The 24028-nt window shown below is 47.2% G+C and overlaps 1 protein-coding gene across 1 annotated transcript in view; it reads left to right on the top strand.

Annotated features, from left to right (window-relative positions):
* Nucleotides 1–18116: 18116 nt before the first annotated feature.
* Nucleotides 18117–24028, top strand: part of WNT10A (Wnt family member 10A) — a 40811-nt gene continuing 34899 nt past the window's right edge. The window contains exon 1 of the mRNA XM_069732744.1: nucleotides 18117–18260. Coding sequence (XP_069588845.1) covers nucleotides 18196–18260 — 65 coding nt within the window. The 5' untranslated portion in view covers nucleotides 18117–18195. The remainder of the gene's footprint in view (nucleotides 18261–24028) is intronic.

Below are 24028 nucleotides of genomic sequence, written 5' to 3' on the forward strand. Positions count from 1 at the left end.
GAAGAAGAATTTCCCATAATGGTCACAGTACGTGCAGCACCACAGACAATACCGACCAGAGTTTCCCTATAAGCAGTGCCATCATTTTCTCCTGTTGCCTGTATACACTGTTAGGCCGGTTTCACACGTCAGTGGCTCCGGTACGTGTGGTGACAGTTTCCTCACGTACCGGAGACACTGACTCACGTAGACACATTGAAATCAATGTGTCTCTGCACATGTCAGCGTGTTTTCATGGACCGTGTGTCCGTGTGCAAAACACGGAGATATGTCAGTGTTCGTGGGAGCGCACGGATTACACGGACCCATTAAAGTCAATGGGTCCGTGTAAAACATGTACCGCACACGGACATTGTCCTTGTGCAGTCCGTGTGCTGTGCAGGAGACAGCACTACATTAAGCGCTGTCCACCCCCACTGGTGCTGAAGCCGCGATTCATATCTTCCCTGCAGCAGCGTTTGCTGTAGAGAAGATATGAATATCTTGGCTGCTTCCTGTTCTGGCCGCATCTTCTCCTATATGCGGTCACGTGGTGCCGCCGATTACAGTCATGAATATGCGGCTCCACCTCCCATACGGGTGGAGCCGCATATTCATTACTGTAAATGAGCGGCCCGTGACCGCATACAGGAGATGCGGCCAGAACAGGAAGCAGCGTCAGCGAGGGAGCGAGCCGGGTGAGTATTTTCAGAACAGCGGGGGGTGGGGCGCACAGGGGGTGGGAGGGCGGGGGGCACATAGATCTTTATTTTAAACACAATTATTCATATCTTCTCTACAGCAAACACTGCTGCAGGGAAGATATGAATGGGGCTTCAGCACCAGATGCTGGTACGTGTGGTACCCAGCACGGTGCGTGTGGTCCCCAGTGGGCACACGGGCGGCACACGTGTGCCACACTGATGTGCCACAGAAACGTAGGGGCACACGGACACGGATAATTCCGGTACCGATTTTTTTCCGGTACCGGAATTATCTGGACGTGTGAGACTAGCCTAAGGCTGCCGTCACACAAGCAGTATTTAGTCAGTATTTTACATCAGTATTTGTAGCCAAAACCAGGAGTGGAACAAATAGAGGAAAAGTATAATAGAAACATCTGCACCACTTCTGGATTTATCACCCACTCCTGGTTTTGGCTACAAATACTGATGTAAAATGCTGCCCAAATACTGATAGTGTGACGGCGGCCTGATATTGTAGATTTCTCTCAGCTGTAAAAACTCTCAGGTCAGGTTACATTTTCAGATTGAAAACTAAAACAAGAAGGTTCCATTGTCTGGCGCCAAGCAGAAATCTTAAAAACGGTGATTCTAAAAAATGATTAATGAAAGCCGCTCAATATTTAGTTTATACTGTATTTCCTTATATCTACCCCATTCATCAAGCACATTGCATTTACAATGTTCCTTGACTTAACATCTGAGCCCCCCGACAAGTCCATACCCTATTACCTAACACCCTCCTTTCATGTAACCCCTGTTATACCCTATTACCTAACGCCCTCCTTTCATGTAACCCCTGTTATACCCTATTACCTAACGCCCTCCTTTCATGTAACCTGTTATACCCTATTACCTAACGCCCTCCTTTCATCTAACCCCTGTTATACCCTATTACCTAATACCCTCCTTTCATGTAACCCCTGTTATACCCTATTACCTAACGCCCTCCTTTCATGTAACCCCTGTTATACCCTATTACCTAATGCCCTCCTTTCATGTAACCCCTGTTATACCCTATTACCTAATGCCCTCCTTTCATGTAACCCCTGTTATACCCTATTACCTAACGCCCTCCTTTCATGTAACCCCTGTTATACCCTATTACCTAACGCCCTCTTTCATGTAACCCCTGTTATACCCTATTACCTAACGCCCTCCTTTCATCTAACCCCTGTTATACCCTATTACCTAACGCCCTCTTTCATGTAACCCCTGTTATACCCTATTACCTAACGCCCTCCTTTCATGTAACCCCTGTTATACCCTATTACCTAACGCCCTCCTTTCATCTAACCCCTGTTATACCCTATTACCTAATGCCCTCCTTTCATCTAACCCCTGTTATACCCTATTACCTAACACCCTCCTTTCATGTAACCCCTGTTATACCCTATTACCTAACGCCCTCCTTTCATGTAACCCCTGTTATACCCTATTACCTAACGCCCTCCTTTCATGTAACCCCTGTTATACCCTATTACCTAACGCCCTCCTTTCATCTAACCCCTGTTATACCCTATTACCTAATGCCCTCCTTTCATCTAACCCCTGTTATACCCTATTACCTAATGCCCTCCTTTCATCTAACCCCTGTTATACCCTATTACCTAACGCCCTCCTTTCATGTAACCCCTGTTATACCCTATTACCTAACGCCCTCCTTTCATGTAACCCCTGTTATACCCTATTACCTAATGCCCTCTTTCATGTAACCCCTGTTATACCCTATTACCTAATGCCCTCTTTCATGTAACCCCTGTTATACCCTATTACCTAATGCCCTCCTTTCATGTAACCCCTGTTATACCCTATTACCTAACGCCCTCTTTCATGTAACGCCTGTTATTCCCTATTCCCTAATGCCCTCCTTTCATGTAACCCCTGTTATACCCTATTACCTAATGCCCTCCTTTCATGTAACCCGTTATACCCTATTACCTAATGCCCTCTTTCATGTAACCCCTGTTATACCCTATTACCTAACGCCCTCTTTCATGTAACCCCTGTTATACCCTATTACCTAACGCCCTCCTTTCATGTAACCCCTGTTATGCCCTATTACCTAATGCCCTCCTTTCATGTAACCCCTGTTATGCCCTATTACCTAATGCCCTCCTTTCATCTAACCCCTGTTATACCCTATTACCTAACGCCCTCCTTTCATGTAACCCCTGTTATACCCTATTACCTAACGCCCTCCTTTCATGTAACCCCTGTTATACCCTATTACCTAATGCCCTCTTTCATGTAACCCCTGTTATACCCTATTACCTAATGCCCTCTTTCATGTAACCCCTGTTATACCCTATTACCTAATGCCCTCCTTTCATGTAACCCCTGTTATACCCTATTACCTAACGCCCTCTTTCATGTAACGCCTGTTATTCCCTATTCCCTAATGCCCTCCTTTCATGTAACCCCTGTTATACCCTATTACCTAATGCCCTCCTTTCATGTAACCCGTTATACCCTATTACCTAATGCCCTCTTTCATGTAACCCCTGTTATACCCTATTACCTAACGCCCTCTTTCATGTAACCCCTGTTATACCCTATTACCTAACGCCCTCCTTTCATGTAACCCCTGTTATGCCCTATTACCTAATGCCCTCCTTTCATGTAACCCCTGTTATGCCCTATTACCTAATGCCCTCCTTTCATGTAACCCCTGTTATGCCCTATTACCTAATGCCCTCCTTTCATGTAACCCCTGTTATGCCCTATTACCTAATGCCCTCCTTTCATGTAACCCCTGTTATACCCTATTACCTAATGCCCTCTTTCATGTAACCCCTGTTATACCCTATTACCTAACGCCCTCCTTTCATGTAACCCCTGTTATACCCTATTACCTAATGCCCTCCTTTCATGTAACCCCTGTTATGCCCTATTACCTAACGCCCTCCTTTCATGTAACCCCTGTTATGCCCTATTACCTAATGCCCTCCTTTCATGTAACCCCTGTTATACCCTATTACCTAATGCCCTCTTTCATGTAACCCCTGTTATACCCTATTACCTAACGCCCTCCTTTCATGTAACCCCTGTTATGCCCTATTACCTAACGCCCTCCTTTCATGTAACCCCTGTTATACCCTATTACCTAATACCCTCCTTTCATGTAACCCCTGTTATGCCCTATTACCTAATGCCCTCCTTTCATGTAACCCCTGTTATACCCTATTACCTAACGCCCTCCTTTCATGTAACCCCTGTTATGCCCTATTACCTAACGCCCTCCTTTCATGTAACCCCTGTTATGCCCTATTACCTAATGCCCTCCTTTCATGTAACCCCTGTTATGCCCTATTACCTAATGCCCTCCTTTCATGTAACCCCTGTTATACCCTATTACCTAATGCCCTCCTTTCATGTAACCCCTGTTATACCCTATTACCTAACGCCCTCCTTTCATGTAACCCCTGTTATACCCTATTATCTAATGCCCTCCTTTCATGTAACCCCTGTTATACCCTATTAACTAACGCCCTCTTTCATGTAACCCCTGTTATACCCTATTAACTAACGCCCTCTTTCATGTAACCCCTGTTATACCCTATTACCTAATGCCCTCCTTCAGCTTTCCTGTGACCCCTGTGGTCCTCACTCCCATCATCCCTCAGCCTGAAGAGAAGCTCTAATTACACCAAACCTTGCACTTTAAGACTGTTATTAGCCAATAACCTGTATCACTTTAATTATATGTTTCCTCATTTCAAACACATGAACGAATCCCATAATGTACCGCAGCTTACACTTTACATGGGGCTGCTGCCAAGTGCATCCAGATACACAAGGGGCAGGCGCATCAATTATGTCACATTCATTTAATAGTCAGGAATCTCAGGATATCCCAGGTCGATTCCTCTAGTCACATCCAAAGCAGAAGCAGATTGTGATGTACACGGCCACTATCATCTCTCCTGCAGTGTCAGTGTTGGTAAATACTAGTTTTCTCCATTGTATAAAATTCCGCATTCTTCTTTTATTAAATCTCTGCATTGTGCTGTTCCTCTGTTGCTCCTCCCGGAAAATGACAAAGAAATTCGTAGCTGGCGTCACTATTTCCTATGTCAGCGGAGATTGACATCGTCGTCAGCTCTGATTGGAGCATATTTTGAGACCACCCCCAACTAGTAGCTATCATTTTATTCTTAAAGCTGTACCTCTTACTGAACTGCTTGCTGTAGTTTTGATGCAATCACAGTTTAATCAGCAGAAGATTATCACTAGAGGACAAGATGTCTCACGACATGTAGTCCTGCTGCTTTGTATAATGCTGCCCCCACCACTGATTGACAGCTTTCTGCCTATGCACAGTGTACACAAACAGCTGTCAATCAGTGATGTAGGGGGACGAAGTAACACAGAGCTCAGCATTCAGAGCACTAATAAATCTGCAGCAGATAAAACTGTGATTTGTATCAAAACTGCAGCAAGCAGCTCAGTAAGTGACATATCGCTGGAATCAGCATCTCTGCCCCTACATCTTGGTGCTCTGAGATGGAGGAGTAAAATCCTGGTAACAGATTCTCTTTAAACCTTTCATAACTGACTACAATAAGTTTGTTTTTTTTACAACATTATTGACAAGAAGCAGCATGGCCGCCTCCAGACACCTTAAAGGGATGCTCTTCGGCATGATTGCGGAAATACGTCTGTCCGTGAGTAGAGCTGCAATCCTAGTGTAAAGCCCCAGCTCCGGCCACATTAGCAGAATACAATGTAATTGCCAGGCTGCAAATCTATATATATAATTGTCTAAGGGTTTTTCCGTCTGTCTGTCTGTCTGTCTGTCTGTCTGTCTGTCCTGGAAATCCCGGCTCTCTGATTGGTCGAGGCCGCCAGGCCTCGACCAATCAGCAACGGGCACAGCGACGATGATGTCATAAAGGATGCAGAAATCCCGCGTCTGATTGGTCGAGGCCACCAGGCCTCGACCAATCAGCAACGGGCACAGCGACGATGATGTCATAAAGGACGTAGACATCTCACGTTTCTGATTCAGCGACGGGCACAGTATCGACGTAGATGACATAATGGTTGCCATGGCGACGATGATGTCATAAAGGTTGCCTCGACCAATCAGCGACGGGCACAGTCTGCCGCGAATTCTGGAATCATCATTGTCCATATACTACGGGGACATGCATATTCTAGAATACCCGATGCGTTAGAGTCGGGCCACAATCTAGTGATTTATATATTTATATGGTCGGGGGACATTCTCCGCACCCGGCTTTGCGCACTTATTTTTAGATTGTCCTTATGTTCTTATTTCTATGTGCAATTTGTGATAGCAATAATCATCCTACAATGGCACAAACATCATCGGTTTATGACATCCACCATACTTTATACTGCAGCTTTTCCTAAGCCATTTACATGGGACCACTGTATTATGATAAAAAGTATTGACAATTTTAACAGTCCTGAGCCTTAGTAAAACCAAATCCACACCGCGGATTTTACCTGCAGATTCTGCAGCAGAGAAGGCAGGGATTTTATCAAAACTGCAGCAAGCAGCCCAGTAAGGGCTCATTTCCACTTGCGAGAGAAAAAACGGTCCGTAATCTGGACCAAAAAAAAGGGATGAAAAGTATGCGTTTGTCATGCGAGTTCAATGCGATTTTTTAATCGCACCATCCGTTTTACATCTGTATGACATCCGTATGCAATCCGTTTTTTTTCTCTGCAACTATTTTTATACAGTCATTTACAGAACTATTTACAGTGTTCTATGACACAGAATGGTAAGGTATCCGTAAAAAACGGATGGAATACGGATGGTCCGTATTCCATGCATTTTTTTCTTGCACCCATTGACTTGCATTGGCGAGTCTCGTCCGAGACTCGCAGCAAATCGCAGCATGCTGCGATTTTTTTTCTCAGTCCGATTTCGGCTGAGAAAAAAATCGCAAATGAAAAGACACCTATTGAATAACATTGGTCCGAGTGCAATCCGATTTTTCATCGGATTGCACTCGTCCGTTTTTCTCGCATGTGGAAATGAGCCCTAAGTGACAAATTGTTGGAATCATGGTCTGTGTCAGATAGGGTAGAAACCTGGTGACAGATTCCATTTACATTTACAGGAGGAACAACAGAGGAATAGCACAACACAAAGAAAACATAAGATTCTCCAGAATTATTTTTTTGGCGGAGGAAGCACAAGTATTTACTATAACAGGATTGCCAGTTGTTACAATTGTTATAATCCAGACAATCCAAAACAACCTGGGCTTCACACTGATGCATTGTATCTGTACTGATACATTGTAGCAAACTACAATACAAAGTGTATTTAGCTCAAAGAGGAAGACCAGCTTTCCACAAAATTGGGACCCCAAACAAGTAGGAAAAAATTGAAAACATAATAGTAAGGAGTGCTTTATTTTGTAAGTACAAAGCATTGTTTCCTCTTTTTCTCCTGCAATACTGCATTTCTAAAAATCTGCATCCTGTTGCCACCACTAGGGGGAGATCATGTCATAACTGTGCATAGCTTTCACTGTCTTAAATAGCAGCTGCTCTCCCTCTAGTGGCCACAACAGGTAGTGGCTGTATATAGATCTATGAGTATATACACTGCTCAAAAAAATAAAGGGAACACTTAAACAACAGAATATAACTCCAAGTACATCAAACTTCTGTGAAATCAGACTGTCCACTTAGGAAGCAACACTGATTGACAATCAATTTCACATGCTGTTGTGCAAATGGAATAGACAACAGATGGAAACTAGATGGGTATTTCCTGAAGGAACTACAGATAGTGCTTTTGTAATGGTGCCCGGGCTGCCCCTGCAAGACTTTCACACTTGGGTGCCCCTCAGGTGCTGATTTGGTGGGCAGGGCCACTCTGGGTCCGATTTGGTGGGCGGGGCCACTCTGGGTCAGATTTGGTGGGCGGGGTCACTCTGGGTCGATTTGGTGGGCGGGGTCACTCTGGGTCCGATTTGGTGGGCGGGGTCACTCTGGGTCCGATTTGGTGGGCGGGGTCACTCTGGATCCGATTTGGTGGGCGGGGCCCCTCAGGGTCCGATCTGGTGGGCGGGGTCACTCTGGGTCGATTTGGTGGGCGGGGTCACTCTGGGTCCGATTTGGTGGGCGGGGCCCCTCAGGGTCCGATTTGGTGGGCGGGGCCCCTCAGGGTCCGATTTGGTGGGCGGGGTCACTCTGGGTCCGATTTGGTAGGCGGGGTCACTCTGGGTCCGATTTGGTGAGCGGGGTCACTCTGGGTCACATTTGGTGGGCGGGGTCACTCTGGGTCACATTTGGTGGGCGGGGTCACTCTGGGTCACATTTGGTGGGCGGGGTCACTCTGGGTCACATTTGGTGGGCGGGGTCACTCTGGGTCACATTTGGTGGGCGGGGTCACTCTGGGTCACATCTGGTGGGCGGGGTCACTCTGGGTCACATTTGGTGGGCGGGGTCACTCTGGGTCACATTTGGTGGGCGGGGTCACTCTGGGTCACATTTGGTGGGCGGGGTCACTCTGGGTCACATTTGGTGGGCGGGGTCACTCTGGGTCACATTTGGTGGGCGGGATCACTCTGGGTCACATTTGGTGGGCGGGGTCACTCTGGGTCCGATTTGGTGGGCGGGGTCACTCTGGGTCCGATTTGGTGGGCGGGGTCACTCGGTCCGATTTGGTGGGCGGGGTCACTCTGGGTCCGATTTGGTGGGCGGGGTCACTCTGGGTCCGATTTGGTGGGCGGGGTCCCTCTGGGTCCGATTTGGTGGGCGGGGTCACTCTGGGTCCGATTTGGTGGGCGGGGTCAATGGGTCAGATTTGGTGGGTGGGGTCACTCTGGGTCAGATTTGGTGGGCGGGGTCACTCTGGGTCCGGTTTGGGGGGCGGGGTGACTCGGGTCCTATTTGGGGGGGCGGGGTCACTCGGGGTCCGATTTGGGGACGGAGCCACTCGGGGTCCGATTTGGGGGACGGGGTCACTCGGGGTCCGATTTGGTGGGCGGGGTCACTCGGGGTCCGATTTGGGGGGTGGGGTCACTCGGGGTCCGATTTGTGGGGCGGGGTCACTCGGGGTCCGATTTGGTGGGCGGAGTCACTCTGGGTCCGATTTGGTGGGCGGGGCCACTCTGGGTCCGATTTGGTGGGCGGGGTCACTCTGGGTCCGATTTGGTGGGCGGGGTCACTCTGGGTCCGATTTGGTGGGCGAGGCACCTCAGGGACTGATTTGGTGGGCGGGGTCACTCTGGGTCCGATTTGGTAGGCGGGGTCACTCTGGGTCCGATTTGGTGGGCGGGGTCACTCTGGGTCACATTTGGTGGGCTGGGTCACTCTGGGTCACATTTGGTGGGCGGGGTCACTCTGGGTCACATTTGGTGGGCGGGGTCACTCTGGGTCACATTTGGTGGGCGGGGTCACTCTGGGTCACATTTGGTGGGCGGGGTCACTCTGGGTCACATTTGGTGGGCGGGGTCACTCTGGGTCACATTTGGTGGGCGGGGTCACTCTGGGTCACATTTGGTGGGCGGGGTCACTCTGGGTCACATTTGGTGGGCGGGGTCACTCTGGGTCCGATTTGGTGGGCGGGGTCACTCCGGGTCCGATTTGGTGGGCGGGGTCACTCCGGGTCCGATTTGGTGGGCGGTCACTCCGGGTCCGATTTGGTGGGCGGGGCCACTCCGGGTCCGATTTGGTGGGCGGGGCCACTCCGGGTCCGATTTGGTGGGCGGGGTCACTCCGGGTCCGATTTGGTGGGCGGGGCCACTCCGGGTCCGATTTGGTGGGCGGGGTCACTCCGGGTCCGATTTGGTGGGCGGGGCCCCTCAGGGTCCGATTTGGTGGTCGGGGCCCCTCAGGGTCCGATTTGGTGGTCGGGGCCCCTCAGGGTCCGATTTGGTGGTCGGGGCCCCTCAGGGTCCGATTTGGTGGTCGGGGCCCCTCAGGGTCCGATTTGGTGGTCGGGGCCCCTCAGGGTCCGATTTGGTGGTCGGGGCCCCTCAGGGTCCGATTTGGTGGTCGGGGCCCCTCAGGGTCCGATTTGGTGGTCGGGGCCCCTCAGGGTCCGATTTGGAGGTCGGGGCCCCTCAGGGTCCGATTTGGAGGTCGGGGCCCCTCAGGGTCCGATTTGGTGGTCGGTGCCCCTCAGGGTCCGATTTGGTGGTCGGGGCCCCTCAGGGTCCGATTTGGTGGTCGGGGCCCCTCAGGGTCCGATTTGGTGGTCGGGGCCCCTCAGGGTCCGATTTGGTGGTCGGGGCCCCTCAGGGTCCGATTTGGTGGTCGGGGCCCCTCAGGGTCCGATTTGGTGGTCGGGGCCCCTCAGGGTCCGATTTGGTGGTCGGGGCCCCTCAGGGTCCGATTTGGAGGTCGGGGCCCCTCAGGGTCCGATTTGGAGGTCGGGGCCCCTCAGGGTCCGATTTGGAGGTCGGGGCCCCTCAGGGTCCGATTTGGTGGTCGGGGCCCCTCAGGGTCCGATTTGGTGGTCGGGGCCCCTCAGGGTCCGATTTGGTGGTCGGGGCCCCTCAGGGCCCGATTTGGAGGTCGGGGCCCCTCAGGGTCCGATTTGGAGGTCGGGGCCCCTCATGGTCCGATTTGATGGTCGGGGCCCCTCAGGGTCCGATTTGGAGGTCGGGCCCCTCAGGGTCCGATTTGGTGGTCGGGGCCCCTCAGGGTCCGATTTGGTGGTCGGGGCCTCTCAGGGCCCGATTTGGAGGTCGGGGCCCCTCAAGGTCCGATTTGGTGGGCGGGGCCCCTCATGGTCCGATTTGGTGGTCGGGGCCCCTCAGGGTCCGATTTGGTGGTCGGGGCCCCTCAGGGTCCGATTTGGTGGTCGGGGCCCCTCAGGGTCCGATTTGGTGGTCGGGGCCCCTCAGGGTCCGATTTGGAGGTCGGGGCCCCTCAGGGTCCGATTTGGAGGTCGGGGCCCCTCAGGGTTCGATTTGGAGGTCGGGGCCCCTCAGGGTCCGATTTGGTGGTCGGGGCCCCTCAGGGTCCGATTTGGTGGTCGGGGCCCCTCAGGGTCCGATTTGGTGGTCGGGGCCCCTCAGGGTCCGATTTGGTGGTCGGGGCCCCTCAGGGCCCGATTTGGTGGTCGGGGCCCCTCAGGGTCCAATTTGGAGGTCGGGGCCCCTCAGGGTCCGATTTGGAGGTCGGGGCACCTCAGGGTCCGATTTGGTGGTCGGGGCCCCTCAGGGTCCGATTTGGTGGTCGGGGCCCCTCAGGGTCCGATTTGGAGGTCGGGGCCCCTCGGCCTCCGATTTGGAGGTCGGGGCCCCTCGGCCTCCGATGTGGTGGTTGGGTCCCCTCGGCCTCCGATGTGGTGGTTGGGGCCCCTCGGCCTCCTATTTGGTGGGCTGGACACCTCAGGTAACAATTTGGTGGGCTGGCACCTCAGGGTCCGATTTGGTGCGCGGGTCACTTTAAGAGCTGATATTATCTGACAAACCTGTGTCCTAGTTGGGTCATGTAGAGTTCATAGGCGTTGGCATAGTAACTGGGTCTGACTTCGCATATCAATGAGCTAATCAGCCAGGTGGCAGTTGGGCTGATTTCTGAGGCAATTTCAAAATAACTGCCATTATAAGCTTATGGCAAGATTTCCCTATTGAAATGCATTGAGACAACATTTTCAAACGCAAATTGCGCCAAAACTACAAATCCGATCAACACGAAAAATACTTAGCACACCTGCCAGGAACGCTGGCTTCGAAATGACACCTCACTGGAGTCTGTGCGTGCAGCGGTTCGGGCCGCATTAATTGCGGACTGAATAATAATAAGAAGAAGAATAAGTTGACTACGGTGGAATAACAATATAGTGCTTTTTACAAAAGCACTATAATTATTGGCAATTATCAAGACACTCAATAAAGGAGTGGTTCTGCAGGTGGGAACCACAGACCACATCTCAGTACCAATGCTTTCTGGCTGATGTTTTGGTCACTTTTGAATGTTGGTTGTGCTTTCACACTCGTGGTAGCATGAGACGGAGGCAACAACCCACACAAGTGGCTCAGGTAGTGCAGCTCATCCAGGACGGCACATCAATGCGAGCTGTGGCAAGAAGGGGCTACCAGGAGACAGGCCAGTACATCAGGAGACGTGGAGGGGACCGTAGGAGGGCAACAACCCAGCAGCAGGATCCCTACCTCCACCTTTCTGCAAGGAGGAACAGGAGGAGCACTGCCAGAGTCCTGCAAAATGACCTCCAGCAGGCCACAAATGTGCATGTGTCTGCACAAGCAGTTAGAAACCGACTCCATGAGGATGGTCTGAGTGCCCGACGTCCACAGATGGGGGTTGTGCTCACAGCCCAACACTGTGCAGGACGCTTGGTATTTGCCACAGAACACCAGGATTGGCAAATTCGCCACTGGCGCCCTGTGCTCTTCACAGATGAAAGCAGGTTCACACTGAGCACATGTGACAGACGTGACAGAGTCTGGAGACGCCGTGGAGAGCGATCTGCTGCCTGAAACATCCTTCAGCTTGACCGGTTTGGCAGTGGGTCAGTAATGGTGTGGGGCGGCATTTCTTTGGGGGGCCGCACAGCCCTCCATGTGCTCGCCAGAGGGAGCCTGACTGCCATTAGGTACCGACCCCTTGTGAGACCATATGCTGGTGTGGTTGGCCCTGGGTTCCTCCTAATCCAGGACAATGCCAGACCTCATGTGGCTGGAGTGTGTCAGCAGTTCCTGCAAGATGAAGGCATTGGAGCTATGGACTGGCCCGCCCGTTCCCCAGACCTGAATCCGATTGAGCACATCTGGGACATCATGTCTCGCTCCATCCACCAACGTCACGTTGCACCACAGACTGTCCAGGAGTTGGCGGATGCTTTAGTCCAGGTCTGGGAGGAGATCCCTCAGGAGACCATCCGCCACCTCATCAGGAGCATGCCCAGGCATTGTAGGGAGGTCATACAGGCATGTGGAGGCCTCACACACTACTGAGCATCTTTTCCTTGTCTTGAGGCATTTCCACTGAAGTTGGATCAGCCTGTAATTTGATTTTCCACTTTGATTTTGAGTATCATTCCAAATCCAGGCCTCTGTGGGATATTTATTTTGATTTACATTGATAATTATGTTTTATTGCTCTGAACACATTCCACTATGCAATGAATAAAGATTTACAACTGGAATATTTCATTCAGAGATATCTAGGATGTGGCATTTTAGTGTTCCCTTTATTTTTTTGAGCAGTGTAAATGTCTGTATACTAGTGAAATACAGTAATGCATCAGACCCTCACTAAATATATGTAAAAAAATGTTTCAAATACTTTATACTAATGATTTCCTAGAAAGATGAAGTGTGAAGTTCCATTAACTCTACAGTGTAGACATACCCAAAGTCCTGTGTGTAATTAGCGATGGAGTAGAGCAGTAAATATGCGAGCGGTGTAATTACACATTGTGCTGCACTCCTAATGCTCTTTCATCATGCAGCACAATGATAAAATCACAGGTCTGCACAATGACACAGCGCATATTACAGAAAACCTCGCTGAGCTACATTGCTACTGACATTCCTGCTATGTTGTTGACGCAGATAAAAGCATATTTGCGTAATTTATGAGCAGCCGCTGTCAGCGCGCGGCGGTGGAGTCTGGGACGCCGCGGCATTACGGGGACGCTGAACCTTTACTTGTTACTGTATGTTGTAATGAGAGGAGTAGGACAAGAGCTCCAGGCTGCCGGCGAGAAGGATGTGACCTACGGACGAGGAGCTTCCCCGGCACAGACTTGTGTGGTGCAGGAAATATTCTAGTGACACTTTGCCATTAAACTTCACACTACAAGCTACATTAACATGACTGCATTTGCAAATACATTACTTTGTTTTTCTTTTAATTGATTTTTTTCCCCACTCACATCCCCATCTACAAAGATACATTTCACCTGTGCTGATACATTGTAACAAACTATCAGGAGAGTAGAGATGATGGATTTATCTCCCAGGGGATTGTCTATGTCACAGACAGGAGAGGCCCCTGTGCAAGAGCGGTATATGGATCCTCTGCAGCCCAATAGCTCCTCACAATGCACAATTCCACCTGCTTTGGAGGCAGTAGTGGCCCCTTTACCTCTTGGGCCCCTGTGCGGCTTCACAGGTTGCACCAATGATATGTCCATCCCTGGGCTACATCACAAAAAAATGATAAACTGTGGAGTTAAACAAGAATGTTTGCATTCAATGACAGGAAGCAGTGATCTTGAATGCGGAATTATAGGGTTAGGAAGTTATCCCCTAATTTTAGGACAGTGAATAACTTGCTGAATGCAGGGGTCTGTCCGCTGGGCCCCCAAACTATTCCAAGAACGGGGCTCTGTTTTTGAATGGAGCAGAGATGCACAAGCTCAACCCCCACTCCAGTCATTGTCTAGTGGAGTGCTGTAGGCAGCTTTCTCCAGCAGTCCCATAGACGATGAATGGAGGGGAGGCCGAGCATGCACATCTCTGCTCCATTTTAGAGGGGGCTCCGCACCTGCTCTCCGGGCTGCAGAGACACATTCTTGGCAAGGCTGGGGGTCTCAGAGGTCAGACCCTCAGCAATCAGCAAGTCGTTCCCTATCCTATGAATTAGAGGATACCTAGCTCTTCTGAGAATAATCCTTTTAATTCTTTAGATGAATTTTAAGAATTGATGCAACTCTTACAAAATCATTTTCTGGACGATTTCATTCACTGACATCAAGGGGAAATAATAAAAACTGCAAAGAATTGGAACCCAAAAGTTTATTAGAAAGTTGAAGAACTTTTCATTACACATTGATTTAAGCGACTTCCCCCTCCACAAACATCTCCAATTTATTTTGTGTTCCTCTCGGTTGGCTGCAAATGAGCCAAGATATGTCAAATGACTAATAAATCATCCCGGGGTCTTTCCTTCCTCACTGCACGGGATTCTGGGTAATACTGTGGCCCCTGTTGGAAGCAGTCAGCAGTGAACATGTTAACAGGAGTCCCCAAGCGCAGGTCCTGCATCCCTGCCAGTCTAGCTGTGAATTCTTAGGAAATTGTCCATGACAAACATGCAGAACCCATCCTGAGACTTTCTCCTCTTGGGCCTTTACCCTCCTGGGCTCAAAGAGTTGGGCCGTCAGATTAACCAATTCATGCCCAACTGTTTTTCCAAGTTCCCGCCGCGTTGAAGATCTCCGCTTGCTGTCTCCTATTCACCCCCCAGACATTTTGACCTAATACTTCTCACAGATGAGGATTTATTAGAATTGTATCCAATCTAGACAATGTTCCATGATCTAAAACACATCAGATTCAGCAGCTCTAACCTCCTGTGATGAGTGTTTGTTACAATGTATCAGTACAGCTGAAATGTATCAGTCTGGTTCCAGGTTCTTTAGCTCATAGATTGTTGCCTCGTCTTGAAAAATAAGTAAAGCATTAGGTCTGGATAGGCTTTCAACCCCTAAGTGAAAAATTCAAAGTTTCCCATTCAATGACAGCAAACGGAGATCTATAAAATGAATTAGGTCTCATTTTTTAGGCCCTTTTACAAAAATCCAGAACGGATTTTGTGTCCCTCTCTTTTTGCTACTTTGTGCACATTTTCTCTTTGCAGTGTGATGTCAGAGCTGTAATCTGTGCTCTAAGCCAATCAGATCGCAGCAGGCAGTCTCACAGACACAGTGAGAAGCTGCAGCTGCATATCCCTCCTCTCCCCTCCTCTCTGCCTTTTCTGTAATCAGTTACACCAATTTACTATTTGGGATCATTTCTGACACATTTTACAGAAAAAAAGGAACTACAAGCTGCTGGAGGATGAGGAAGTTGCTATTTCCTCCTAATAACAGATATTTATTTTATAGTTTAATGTATTCACAATGAGTCCGCTTTACCCCTTTTTGGGCTGTGACCCCCCTGGTGCCTTTCACATCGGTGTGCTATATCCTGCATCAGGTGATTCATAGGTAAAACGGAACTGGCTTTAATATTTCCGTCACGGGAATTATGTAACAGAGCTGTGGTTAAATAAAGGCTTGTCAGCGGTTACTGCTCCTTAAAGGGGAAATGCAAGGTTCCCAAATAATTACTAATATATCAATATTGACCACTGTCCCTGTCACCTGACCCCGGCATGGTCAACAGACCTGCTCCAAAATAATCCATAAAGGGTCTAAAAGGTTCTCTGATGAATAATTTACCTTCAAAGCTCTGGTAATAAAAAGAGAAAAGAGCATTAACCCCCCAGCAACGGCCATGGAGTCTACTGCATCTTCACACTTACTGTATACAACCCCCTCCTTAAAGGTAAAGCTTCCACAACTGTGCTACTTTTATGATGGTTCATCCTTCACCCTTAGGTGACAAGTTAAAAAAGATCATTTCTGCTTTAAAATGTCACCAAGTCCTCGAGTCTTTCGTTTCTATGAAATTTTTGAAACATTTTCTCCCTTTTGTTATTAATTATTGAATGACAGCTGATATTACGGCCCCCACAGATGATGCCCCCCAACGTTCCCAGACTTCTGGGGTCTTACTTATCCAGCGACAGGCTTATTATTATTATTATACATTTTTTATAGCGCCGTTTATTCCATGGCGCTTTACATGTGAAAAGGGGGCAAACATAGACAAATACAATAAACAAGATTGTGCACTACACTTATTAGTGACTAACAACACAAGGAGAATCTAGGAAGACTGCGACAACCTCTATGAGAATTGTAATGGCAGGAATGTTGGTTTATGGGGTGTCAGATCCTGTGCTACAATGTTGCTGCTTTAGGCAGGATTCACACCTCCGTGTGTCATGGTCCGGGTACAGACTGCGATACATGGAATGGCCGGGGGTCTTCCGATCCACACCTGACCCCCGATATATCAATACGAAACGGATGACTTTGGGTCAGGAGACCTGCGGCCGCTCTGTGCATCACGGATCATGACACATGGAGGTGTGAATGGAGTCTAACAAAGCAGCATTATCTATGAAGTCTGTGCGACAACCCTTACGAGAGCAGTGATATTGGTTGTCAGACTCTTGAATGGCAAACCCATAAGTTATAAAGTAGCGCCCTGCCATTTTACTGCCTAACAAAGCACATTTGGCAACTGGGATTCTGTGAAAACTGGTTGACAACCTCTCTGAGAGTTGTAACATTGGAAATAATAGTTGTCAGCTACATTTAGGCGATTGCTTACCAAGTAGCATACGCTACACTGCCATTTTACTGCCGAAATATAGCAGATTTGCCAAATGTCTATGAAAGCTGGTTGACAACCCTTGTGAGAGCTGGAATGGTGTAACTATTGGTGTCAGCCAGCTTTCCCAGACTCCAGAATGGCAAACTCTTTTATTACCAGATCACTATAAGGCTATGTGCACACGTTGCCTGTGGAATTCTCAATGCGGATTCTGCATCTCTTGGCAGAAAACACAGGTCAGAATCGGTGTGTTTTTATGCGGATTTGTTCGTTTTTACTGCGGATTCTGTGCGGATTTCATGGGTTTTTACCCCTGCGTTTTCCTCTAATGGAATGGGTGCAGAAACGCACAAAGAATTGACATGGTCCGTTTTTTTAATCCGCTATGGATCCCGTGTGGAATGTTCCGCACCATTAGCACAGCGTTTTTATTTTCCCATTGATTTACATTGTACTGTAAATCACTTGCAGTGAATCTGCGCGGAAAAAAACGCTGCCGGTCCCCAGAAAATCTGCAACGTGTGCACGTAGCCTTAGCGAATGTAGTAGTTTTTGGTGAGTTTTATTACACAAATAATCTATTTTACTTAATGGGTGCAGAGAATCTGCAACATCAAAACTCACCAAATACTCATGGTGGGAACGGCGCCTAAAAAAAATTAGGATTGTCAATTGGGAATCTGCGAAATCTGGCTGACAACTCACATGAGAGCTGAATCGGTGGGAACATTGGTTGTCAGAAGCAGAGAGAAGAGCCGCATCTCCCGGAGCCTGTGCGTTAGTTTAGAGGGAATTGCCCGGTAACGGACTCCTTTGTAAGTAATGGGCATCATGAAGCGGGATAAGTTGTGTGGCCAGCGGAATACTTGCTCCTGTCACCAGATGATAGTAGGGAGGGAAGGACAGAGACAGGGGGAGTGTGTGACTGTCACTGTGGAGAGGGGAATTTAAAGAGGTGGAGAGTCACAGGGGAAGCGGCTCTCAGCAGGAGAGAGCAGAGTGGTGTGTGACAGCTCCCTGCAGCCAACAGCCCAAATCCTAAACTTCTAGACAGAAGAGACCGCGGAGACTGCCCGGAGGAACACTGAGGATTATAGGACAGGACAGAGATAGAAGAGGATGGGATTGGGAAGGAGCTCCAGGCATCGCTGATCCTGAACTCTGGAAAAGACCGATCCTAAAGTTGTCAGGTCTCCTCCATCAGGAAAACTTCTCTCCAGCGGAAAAAGAAAGATGAACCTTGGAGAGTTGCACATCCATGAAATTAGGAAGCAGGGAAGGAACGGGTAAAGGGTGACGGGAGCATCCCAGGCGCTGGACAGACAGGCATCATGGCACCCTGGCACCTTCCTGGCATCATCTCTATCCTGGTGGGACTCCTGCTCTCCATGCAGAGGTAAAGCAGCAGAGATGAGTTTGTCATTAGTTCTGCACTGATTGGGTATCTGAGCGAAGATAATGCAGTAAGTTTACCTGCAGTCCTATGCAAAAAAAAAAAAAAGACTATAACACATTGGGAAATCATGGGACACAACCCTGCTTCATAGTGACAAATGTAAAAGCCCTGGTTAGTGCTTTACTGTTTGATAACTAGCGGAGTTGAGTTGATGTAGTAGGTGTATCAGCAGTCCTATGTAAAAGAGACTATAACACACCGGGAAATCATGAGACACTCAGCTCTGCTTCAGGCCACGTTCACACATTCAGTATTTGGTCAGTATTTTACATCAGTATTTCTCGCCAAAACCAGGAGAGGTACAGTCAGAGGGAAAGTATAATAGAAACATCTGCACCACTTCTGCATTTATCACCCACTCCTGGTTTTGGCTACAAATACTGATGTAAAATACTGACTAAATACTGAGCGTGTGAACTTGGTTTGACTGTAACAGAACTGAGTTTGTGGTCAGCTCTTTACTGTTTGATAACTCCCTGAGTTGAGTTGAGGCAGTAGGTGTCTCAGCAGTCCTATGCAAAGGAGATTACAACTTTGTAATATTATCATGAGTCACTCAGATCTGCTTCATAGTGACGTAGATGTAACAGAACTGACAGTTAAATTAATTCTTCACTTTTTGATGACTCTCTGAGTTGAGATAATGCAGTAGGATTGCCCGCAGTCCTATGTAAAGGATACCATACCATATGACATCATCTTGAGTCACGCAGCACTGGTTCATAGTGACGTAGATGTAACATACCTGAGTTTGTCATTCGGGGTGAATCATTTGGCCATTTTGATGACTCTAAGTTGATATAATGCAGTAAATGTACCTGCAGTCCCATGTAACAGTGTCAATGCGAAATTATTATTAATCGCTGCTCTTCCACATCTGGCTCTTCTGTGATATACATTTTGCAAAGCTGAGTTTATTAGAAATGGGAGAACATTTTTTAAGACTCTCAAAGTAATGATAATGCAGGAGATTTACTTGCAGTCCTGTGTAAAACAGTAAATAGCACACTGTGAAATCATCATGAGTCACTGATCTCTGCTTGTTGTGGCCTTGCTAAGTAACCTAGTGAGGCAGGAGTTAATCACCTAACTCTTTGGGTGCAACATTAGGACTCTGGGTCTACCTGCAGTCCCATGTAAAATTGCTAATGTGAAGTTATCTTGTCACATTGTTTATTGGATGCGTTTCATGGTCATTGTAACTGTCCTAAAAAGTAATAAACAGTAAAATATTCCCCATTCTGACGCAAACAGACATTCTGATATTGGAACATTCATCTGTGGATATTTATATTCGCCTTGCCATGATTCCCTTTTAAATCGATTTATTCAGTTTTCCACGCCAAATCATAAATAGATGGCGAATAGGTCGGATTATTTCGTTTTCTCACCATAATAATCATGATGATTTGCTGATCTAAGCTCTTCCACTGTCTTCAAAGCGTGGCAGATACCTTGCTGCGTCCAAACCACTAATTGTCCACATGTCTCACTGGTGGAGAAGAATGTAGTGAATTCTGCTCTGCGTCCTCTCCATCTATCGCCATCTACACGGTGACATATAATGTCATGTTTCCAGATAAGGCGACAAGTATTTCATTTTTTATTTCTTAAATTCAATAATTTAAAAAAGGGATTCAAAAAATTTGGATTAATAAAATATTGGCGCAATTTTGATTGGATGCAAATGTAACAATTCTGTTCCATTCCAATATAATGTGGTTATTATGCCCCCCAAGGGGCAGAGCCGGACCCTGTGCAGCAGATAATAGACCCCTGTGTGGTTCCTATATGCTCTGTAGGATGGGAGGCGAGGGAGTCACGATTTACCCATTCGCCTCTATGGAGTAAATATAATTGTATTACAGCAAGTACAGGAAAGTCAAGTGATTAAATCACATTAATGCGAGCGGTGGAGGGAGGAATTATACGCCCATTTCGATGACATTTCCAACATTAACCGCTCGTGCGCCAGCTGGTGCTTTACACCTTCAATCATTCTAGTGGTTAAAAGAAAATTTGCATTCAGTTCCTCCATAGTTATATCCATTTCTGGAAAAGCTGGGTCTGACAAGTGGCAGATTTTCCATTCACTTGCATGGGAAAGCTGGGTAAAAAGGCTATAAAGTGCTGCCATATTGTCTGCCGCCCAGAGTGACTATACTCTAAGCAGGGTGACAAGGAGGTGGGAGTTGTAAGTGTCACACTTTGTATTTTATCACCCAGCTTTCCCAGATTCTTCATAAATCTTTCCTGACTCACACCCTGCAGGAGACTCAGAAAGCTGAGTGGTGCCCCCTGGGCTACTTCACAGGTAGAATCATTGACGCATTTTTCCCTTTTGTTATTTGAGGAGAGAAAACCCCCATAGCATTTCAAAGTAGTGGCAGAAAAGGAATTACATTTTTAACATTTTTCTCATGTTTTTTTTTCCTTTAACTTGCTGTAAATGTATTTTTAAAAATTGCGACATGTCCGTTATTTTAGCATTTTTATTCCTTTTTTTTTCCTTATTGAGACAAATGAGAAAACAAATTGTTCTCAGTATAAAAAAAATCATAATTTAGGCTAACTTTCACACGGTGCATTAAAGCATAGGGTTTTTTCCTTGAGTATTCGCTTGCAGACAATCTTGAGCTTTCTTAAAATCTGACACACGTGCTGCCAAATATAATCCGCAGCGCAGATCGGCAGGCGGTGAGGGTCTGAGGTGCGCCACATCTCGGTGTATGGCGCTGATGGAGGTGACATGTGCGTCTTCCCCAATCCTCCTTCACAATAATAATCGTGGCTGCGGATATCACTGCGGCGTTGGGGACGCTACGTGAGTATGAAGCTCAGTGCAGATTTACCGCTGCTTGCTTCCTGCGAAAAATAACACACCGGAAATGCTGAGTGTGAACAGTGCCCTATGGAGACTCAGGCAGCCATATTGATGGTCACTCAGCTTTCCCAGAAAGATACAGGACCTGATAAGGGTATGCTGACAGGCAGGAAAAACACCGACAATTGCCAGAGAAACGTAGCGTCAAATCCGCATTAATTTGTGTGGATTTGATCCATTTTATTGTCCACAAACTAATGTGTTTTTTTTCCACTGATCTCAATGGATAAAAAAAGCTATAAAAACACTGAAAGAATTGACATGCTGCATTTATGATTAAAAAACAAAATGCACGTACGATCAGGTTTTAGAATCCTCATTCATTTTGCTGCTACTCTAAACCATTGTTTTTTTCCTCTTTCTACATAACTAGATGGAAAAAAAAACATCCAAAATGCTCGGTGTATGAACAAGACCTTACAGGGCAATTGTCTTTGTTGCCCATGGCAACCAATCAAGGCTCAGCTTTCATTTGTTTAACTGTGCTGGAGAAATGAAAGCTGTGCTATGATTGGTTTCTGTGGGCAATAAAGGCAGTGTTGATAAAGCAGGGCCTACAGTAAGTAATTGAGACATGGCAGCCTATGGCAACCAATCAGGGCTCAACTTTCATTTTTCAAACTGCTCTTGAGAAATGAAATCTGCATTGTGATAGGTTGCTATGGGCAATAAAAACAACTTTGATAAAGCAGGGCCTACAGTAAGTAATTTAGACATGTTGCCCACGGCAACCAATCAGGGCTCAACTTTCATTTGTCAAACTGCGCTTGAGAAATGAAATCTGTGCTACGATTGGTTGCTATGGCCAATAAAGACAGTTTTGATAAAGCAGGCCCTACAGTAAGTAATATAGACATGTCGGCCAATTGCTGCATATGACCCGGCCCAATGAACACTGGTCGCTGACAACAGGTTCTCGCCAGTATTTGCCCTGAGTACAGCGAAACCTATGATATTAAAGAGAAAGGTTTTAGGTAATGTGTTGTGGGCAATGTGGATGATCCGGTCGTACCGGGGAACAACTCAATTACTAAAGGTTGTAAAACTGTCGTCTTATAATATACAACCAAAAACTGCCGCCATAACCAGTTTCTACAGTCGTTTCTCGGTTTCTAGGATGATCTCGACACAGACTGCCGCTATAACCCTGCGAGTTATCCAGTATGGCTGCCACTACATCTCGGCACCCAACTCTCCTGGAATCCTGGATGGCAATCCAAGCCACTCATATAACTGTGTGTATTACTGCATACGATGACTCGCAGGGATACAGGAAGCTGAGATAGAACGAGCTGCTAAATGCGCATCATGTAGCTTTATTGCATTATTTGGTACTGTCTGGCGGTATTATTTATGAACAGTATAGTCACTGCTTTGTGTTCATTATATGGTACTATTATAGACGGAGTGCACTTTATGGAAGTATTTCATTCATGGTATGACACGGCTTTGTGCAGTCATATATTATGAAATCCTTAAAGAGTTATTCTCAAGTTTGAAAGTTATCACTGAAGTATAGGATAACTTCCCGCTCCCTGGGGGTTTAACTGCTGAAACCTCCACTGATCCAGAGAACTGATGTGAATGGAGCAGAGGTTGATCACGTGCATTGCATGGGACTGCTGGAAATAGCACAGCGCTGCGCTCAGTTGGTCCTTGGCACTCCAATCAGAATGGATGGAGCGGACGTGCGCATGATCGACAGATCTCGGGTTCTCGGCATCGCTGGGGGTCCCAGCAGTCGGACCCCTAGCTATAAGAAAGTTATCCACAATCCGGCGAATAGGGAATAACTTTCAAACCTGATAAAACCCCTTAAAGTACCACTATATAGTATGGTTCTATAATGTAATCACTATATGGCAGTATAATGTGGGCGCTGAATGGTACAACCAGGCGGCTCTGTACAGTGGTATTACATAGGCACTGTATAACGCCGTAATGTGTTCACTGGGTGCTGTTATACCGTATTAGCATTGTATTGCAAAATTATGTAAGCACCGCATGGCATTATTTTGCGGTCACTATGATAGCTCATGATTTCCCTTTTTTGGTAGACGTGCCCCAGAGATTTCTACAGGCCTTTGTCTGTCCTGGCAAAGAAGTAGCTGAGCATAATCTTTTCTGTACTCAAATTATTGATGTTTGTAATGAAAGTGAAACTCTTCCAATGGGAGCCGTCCCTTTAAGACACGTGGAAACAGCCCTAGATATGAAATTCCTTTAAAATAAATGAAAGATTTTTGCTAAACAAAATATTTTGTCTGACACATGAATAGCAGACAAAAGCCGTCGGGACCCTGTTAATGACTTGTGTCTATAGAGGGGGAGGGGCAGACATTATTGAATCACCTAGCAATGAGGAGAAATTGTCACTTTATGTATCACAACTTGGCTTTATTATGCATTTACTAGCGTGAGCCAACACAGCTCAGTATCATGATGGATCCCCCTAATATCAAGGTCCCCAAGGAAGCCACAACGTAGTAGAAGGGGCAGAAAAATGGAGTTTCCTAAGGATCTTGGATTAGATCCAGTTCACCACTACAAAGTCACTAAAACGTATTTCCACTGTAATTTCACTGCACCAAAATAAAACCACCAAATAGTGGTCACACATAGTGCCATACAGCACCCACATATTGCCAGCGTATCATGAATGTATAGTAATGGCACAAAATACCCACGTATTACTGCCATATAATGAAAACATAATAACGCCATATAGTACCTGCATATTAGGACTAATTAATAGCATCATAAAGTGAAAACAAAGTAGCACCGTATAGTTCCAACATAGTAGCACAATAAGGGGAACACATGA

This window comes from Ranitomeya imitator, chromosome 7, assembly GCF_032444005.1.
Source record: "Ranitomeya imitator isolate aRanImi1 chromosome 7, aRanImi1.pri, whole genome shotgun sequence".
Taxonomy (NCBI): Eukaryota; Metazoa; Chordata; class Amphibia; order Anura; family Dendrobatidae; genus Ranitomeya; species Ranitomeya imitator.